The sequence below is a fragment of the Perca fluviatilis genome, chromosome 15 (genome assembly GCF_010015445.1).
Source record: "Perca fluviatilis chromosome 15, GENO_Pfluv_1.0, whole genome shotgun sequence".
NCBI classification, from domain to species: domain Eukaryota; kingdom Metazoa; phylum Chordata; class Actinopteri; order Perciformes; family Percidae; genus Perca; species Perca fluviatilis.
In genome coordinates this window covers 13,822,028-13,828,027 of record NC_053126.1, presented here as the reverse complement: position 1 = coordinate 13,828,027, position 6,000 = coordinate 13,822,028, and the positions used below count along the sequence as shown (strand labels likewise).

At 37.9% G+C, this 6,000-nt stretch overlaps 1 protein-coding gene across 2 annotated transcripts in view; it reads right to left on the bottom strand.

The window, feature by feature from the left end:
- Nucleotides 1–236: 236 nt before the first annotated feature.
- The window catches only part of abca3b (ATP-binding cassette, sub-family A (ABC1), member 3b), a 31,064-nt gene continuing 25,300 nt past the window's right edge, over nucleotides 237–6,000 (bottom strand). Inside the window, exons 25-31 of one of the 2 annotated variants that reach the window (XM_039824604.1) lie at nucleotides 4,983–5,117; nucleotides 4,671–4,865; nucleotides 4,361–4,548; nucleotides 4,057–4,227; nucleotides 3,455–3,651; nucleotides 2,990–3,063; nucleotides 237–2,594 (exon numbers count right to left, since the gene is read on the bottom strand). In XM_039824604.1, coding sequence (XP_039680538.1) covers nucleotides 2,463–2,594; nucleotides 2,990–3,063; nucleotides 3,455–3,651; nucleotides 4,057–4,227; nucleotides 4,361–4,548; nucleotides 4,671–4,865; nucleotides 4,983–5,117 — 1,092 coding nt within the window. In that variant the 3' untranslated portion in view covers nucleotides 237–2,462. The remainder of the gene's footprint in view (nucleotides 2,595–2,989; nucleotides 3,064–3,454; nucleotides 3,652–4,056; nucleotides 4,228–4,360; nucleotides 4,549–4,670; nucleotides 4,866–4,982; nucleotides 5,118–6,000) is intronic. The other variant, XM_039824603.1, reaches the window with a different exon arrangement.

The following is a 6,000-nucleotide window of genomic DNA, read 5'->3' as shown; positions in this document are numbered from 1 at the left end:
AATTCGGGGATGTTTAATGAAATGCACTGTAGTACAGCAAAGGAAATTGTAATATCAATTTTAGATTATTTTTTTTTTTCTTTAAATTAAGGTAGCCTTTTTAAAAGGCCAAATATGATGCTTTTAAATGGTGGAACATGTTCTTTCACTTAACCCTTGTAGTATAAAGCCATGCAAATAAATTCAAGAAAGGTGTTAAGTGTCACTTGCTGGAAAAATGAGACCAGACACTAGTATTTGCATAGAGCATTATTTAATTTAAAAAGAATAGAGATACATATACAGTTGACAAGGTCAGTTTCATGGTACAGTACACATTTACAATGATGTAAATTCCCTTTTCAAATATGATTCACTGTATTTCAGCATAACTCCATCCTTCAATTTCAGCAGTGCAAACCTGTATATTTCTCCTCAAACTACATATCTAACATTGCAATTGATTCAAGTCATACATGTAATGAGAAACAAATTATGAAAATACACAAGCAAAAGAGTAAAAATTAGAAGGTTAAATTCTTTAAAGACCAATAAGCCACATATCCGTGTCTTTCTAGAGTGTCCGCCTCTAAGTTTATAACTGCGAATGCTTTTTGCTTTTCCTGCAAGACCGTAAATACATTCATCTCACTTCTGTGAAGTCAGAGTGATTTTTCGAGAGTAGGAATGTCATTTGTGCATTTGTACAGTTAATGTGATTGTTGATTCATTCCAGATTATATTATTGATCTTTAACATGGATGAAAAGCAAGAAACTTCTCATCAATGTGGGGGATATATTGTTTTGAAACTTCAAAAGTTATTCAAAATATTCTTACACAATACATACATATTTTTACAAGTTCTTTAAAGTACAAACAAGGCTTTAAGATAGTGATACATTGGGAACGCTCAGACATTAGGTTCATAGTAGCACATCCAACTGAAAGAGGAACAAACATTGCGCTGATCATGCTTCCTCAGAACAAGGTATCTATTTGTACGCAGAGGATTTTTGTTACGTTTTTACCCTCTATACTATTGTTGGGCCTTTTTTTTTTTTTAATGCATTTCCTGACCTTCAATGAAGGAGCAGCTCTATACAGCAGTAAAGGTTGTCCCCACAATATTTAAGGACTATCATCATAGCACAGTTTAACTATAGTCTGGATGAAATCAGGAATCATGAGTTGCCACACACACACATTCATTTAATTTATATCCACCAAATTGTACATTTCAAAGATGTAAAAGTATTGCTACAAAAAAGTTTTTAAATCAAATTTTAAGCACACACACACACACACACACACACACACACACACACACACACACACTCACACGCACGCAGTTTTTAGGCCCAAATCAACCCCATGCCGTCTGATACAACGTGATTTAAAGTCAAGACATCCCACAACATTTGAAAGTAATCCACTGCGTGACACAATGATTTATTTCTAAATAGCTTCCATGTAAACTGTAATTGGCTGGATGTCCACATGGTAACACACTCTTGGTGGAACTTGTTTGGCAGGAAAACCAAAACATTGTTTCCCAAGACATGGACAATGGAGGCGTGTTAAAATGTACTCCGGACTAAATGTACTTTGAGAATTAATATTCAATGAGGACGGTCTTCTAGTAATCGCTAGCAGCTCTCTGCTTCTCTAGTATCATGCACTCTGTTAATCATATTGTATACATGCATTCATTAATTTGCCTTTAAAAGAGTAAATGTTCTGCTCTGGCCTGAATGAGTTAAGTGGTTTTTAGTACCATGAACACATCACATTATTTACATCTGGCAACAACATTAAGAGGCTCTCAAGGATAACCAGGCATTTTGTACAGGGTAATATAAAGAAACAAGAACCCTCTTTAGTTAGATAAGGCGCAAAGGTGTGCAAACAATTTCATTCACGTATCAAATGGAGTGGTTTATTCTCTTGTGATGATCACAGAAAAAAAAAGCACAAACTCTTGGTAACATAAGCAATCAAATAAAATCATAAATAACAAAAAAGACGAGCTGTACATACACAAAAAAACTCTGTCACACATAATTCAGAGTAGTGGTAGTATCTAGTAAGTGGTTTCATTGTCTTTGACCTCACTAAAAAAAGTGCAGAGTTCATTACTTGGTATATTCATCATCCCCCACACGTCATAATTACAATTCTACTTCTTTGTCACACAATAACAACGGTATGAATGACCCAACAAAACACACACTGACTTGATACAGTAGTAGAAAGGCTGAAGTTGATGTGACTGGCCCAGTGTGTGTGTGTGTGTGTGTGTGTGTGTGTGTGTGTGTGTGTGTGTGTGTGTGTGTGTGTGTGTGTGTGTGTGTGTGTGTGTGTGTGTGTGTGTGTGTTGGTGGTCAAGGTAAAAATGGAGCTGGAGATAAAACCTGCTCCAGCCTGTGTACACATTCGATGTGTGACCGAACAAGGCCGTGATGGACGGATTCCTCGCTCCACTTACTTTCTCCTACTCTCTGTGCAGTGTTGGAACTGGGCAAAGCTGAGAAACACCTGCTCCAGTGATATCTGGCTCACGCAGTAGTCTTCAATCTGGTATTTCTCTTTGGCTGCCTCCAAAGTGCCAAACACCTAGGTGGGAGTAGAGAATAGGGAGGGAGAAAACATGGAGAGGTGTGATATAAATGCATCTCTGGTGTTATCAAAGACTTTGTGCCAAGATCAAAATTTAAAGCTACAGTCTGCATCTTTTAACATTTTTAAATACAAATAAAGATACTTTATTTCCACACACACACGCATCTTTTTTACATCCATTTTTATCAGTTGTTTTTACCATTACTGTGTACATTTTCATTTTTTTTTGCCATCCACATGTTAAACTTCTGTGGTTGAACATTTTGTTGAAGCTATAAAATTGCAGCTTGAGTATTTAAGAGTTACCCTGTACAATTCTGTCCACTAGAGGGAGCGCAAACACAGCACAAGAGCAGAGAGACTATTGTATTTCTGTATAAATCAGTCACCTGTGCCCAGGTAAGTGTTTTGTCAGTCAAATGATAGTGCACCATTCCCTGGTGCTCATCCTTTAGTTGACTTCCTGTGGCGGGAGAAAATTCACATGGTTAGATTTGCTTTGTTTCAAATTACGTTAACAGCCACACACCCACAACTGTTTAACGAAGAGGACAAATAGAAGAGATCTATTTTGAAAAGGTTATCTGCCCATTCAAATGTAGAATGATAACTATAAATGCAGCTATAATAATACATTTTGATCTAATGTTAAAACATAGTTAGTTACTTGGTTTTTTTATATATATATATATATATATATATATATATATATATATATATATATATATATATATATATATATATATATATATAGTTACTGTGGTAGTAAACACAATTTTAGTTTATTTTGAGTGAATTTAATATAAAGTAATCTTAATAGTTATTACTGTAAAATTTAACTGTATGCCTCTGACCTGGGAAGGTACTTTCAATGAAGTCTTTAAAAAGCTGCAGGTCACTGTCCTCCAACTCAGCCTCTATGTGTATTTTTGCCAGCAGGGTGTAGCCACTGCCAAACTTGCTCTTCAGGTGCTGGGGACTCCCGAGGCACTTGAACTGACCGTTGACCATCACTGCCAGCCTGGTACACAGGGCCTCACACTCCTCCATACTGGGGAAGGAAAATATCAGGGAGACAGGTCAAAGGTGTAAGCATTTGCATGTCTTCTGCTTTTCATGGATCAAGATGTAGCAGTAAAACTTCTTTGAAGATGTATTCAGATCTTTTCCATTGATAGTACCACATTGTAAAAATACCATGTTACAAGTAAAAGTCTAAAATTCAAAATATTACAGAAGAATTGGTAGCAAAACTACTAAAAAGAAGTTTCATCTATAATAATGCATCATATTGTGTTACACTCCTATGTTTTGTATGTAAAATATTATTTTGTACAGCATTGATGTACTTGCATTTTACTATAATGGAATAGTTTTATATTGAGGTATGGGTAAGGATCAAGGTACTTTTCCATCATTGAATATTTTCTTCTAAATAACTTTCTATAAAGCTCACCTATGAGAAGTGATGATTATGGCCTTTCCAGACTCCCGTGTGCGTGTAACAGCGTCCCACAGCAGCCTCCTGGCTACGGGGTCCATCCCGGTCGAAGGCTCATCCAGAAAGATGACCGGAGGCCCACCAATCAGAGCCATGCCTGCACTCAGCTTCCGCTTGTTACCGCCACTGCATATGTTGATGGTGACATATTAGTCACACGCACACACAATTGCTCAACAAAATACAGCATTATTCAGGTTAGTATGTGAACTGTGTGGCACAAAACAGAAAAAGGAATGGCTCAGAACAGTCTACCCACCTGTAGCTGCGGATCAGTTTATCGGCATGAGGCTCCAGCAGCAGCGACCTCAAGACATTCTCCACACAGCCAGACACATACCTCTCTGGTATTCCTCTGAGCCTGGCATACATACTCAGAGTTTCTCTTCCTGTCATGTGGTCCAACACGGCATCAAACTGAGGGCAGTAACCAATGCGCTGCTGCACCTGCAATCCAGAGATAAATGCCTCCTTTCAAATCTTGGCCTTTTGAAAGCTATGTGGCATCGATTTATCTTGCTACTGATTTAACAGAAATGTCCTTTCCTTCCATATCCCTCTGCTCTTACCTTTTTAATGTCCCTCAAGATGCTGTATCCATCAATGTAGGCGTCCCCGGAGGAAACGCTCTCATCACCAGTCAGCATCTTAAAGGTTGTTGTCTTGCCTGCTCCATTGAAGCCCAGGAGGCCAAAACACTCCCCTTTCCCTACAGCTAGAGACAGCCTGTCCACAGCCAGAAGACTTTCCCCGCTGCTGTACACCTGAATAGGAGAGATAACAGCGGGTCTGTACCACCTTGTCATATCTCACAGAGACACACATTTGAACCATAAGGCAGTCCGTCTCATTCAGACAAGGAAGACTCCTGTGCTACATACCTTGCTGAGCTCCTGTAGTATGAGGGGACTGCCAACCATAGACTCTAACACTGGCTGGCACTCCAGGACCCTTTTCCTCTCTTCGGCCACATCCCTGTCCTCTGGAAGCAGTGCTGCATCCTCTATAAGAGGTACCTAACACACACATACATATGATAAAAAATAACAACCACAAGAAGTAAGACATTGTGTCCCAATGTCACAAGGTGATGTCATGTCTTCTGGCAGCAGTAGTACATGTCCAGAGTTTTTTTTTTAAATACTTTACAAGTAGTTTACTATGTAATAGTATGTCATAGGGGTAGACTGAAATAATATACATTTAATTACACTTCATTGACAAGATTAGGCAAGTTTAGCTAACTTACATAACAGATGGAAACTATAATCTTCAACCTATAGCTCTTGTCATAAAAGCATTTAGGGCTGCAACTAACGACAACAACTATCTGCCAATCATTTTCTCAATTCATCGTCATAACAAAAAATGGCTGTTGTCATTTGCTGAAGCCAAAGACGACGTCTTCAAATGGCTTGTTTTGTCCGACCAACTGTCCGAAACCCAAAGAGATTCAAGAAAATTAGGAAATTCTCAGAACTGAGAAGCTCAAACAAGGCAATGTTTGGCACTTTTTCTTAAAAAGTCAAAAGATTAAAAGATTATTAATTATCAAAACACTTGCAGATTAATTTCTTGTTGATTAACTAATCGATTAATCAAGTGTTAGAGAAGTTTCAGACTTTCCGATGAGATATGCAATTCTTAAATGTGAAAGAATCCCTACAGTAAAACCATTCATGTGCTGATGAATGCAGAGGTGGTTATAGATCTCAGAAGTGTGTAGTAGCACCTCGTTGACTTTTCTGCCTGATAAAGTGCGGCTGAGACTGGTTTTATTACGTGAGGAGTCATATATGAAATGTATCAATTTTGGATAAAACAATGAACATATTTATCAAAATTCTATTGATTTAATTTGAGACCCTACCACTATTACCCTTGATGTGATAAAATTCT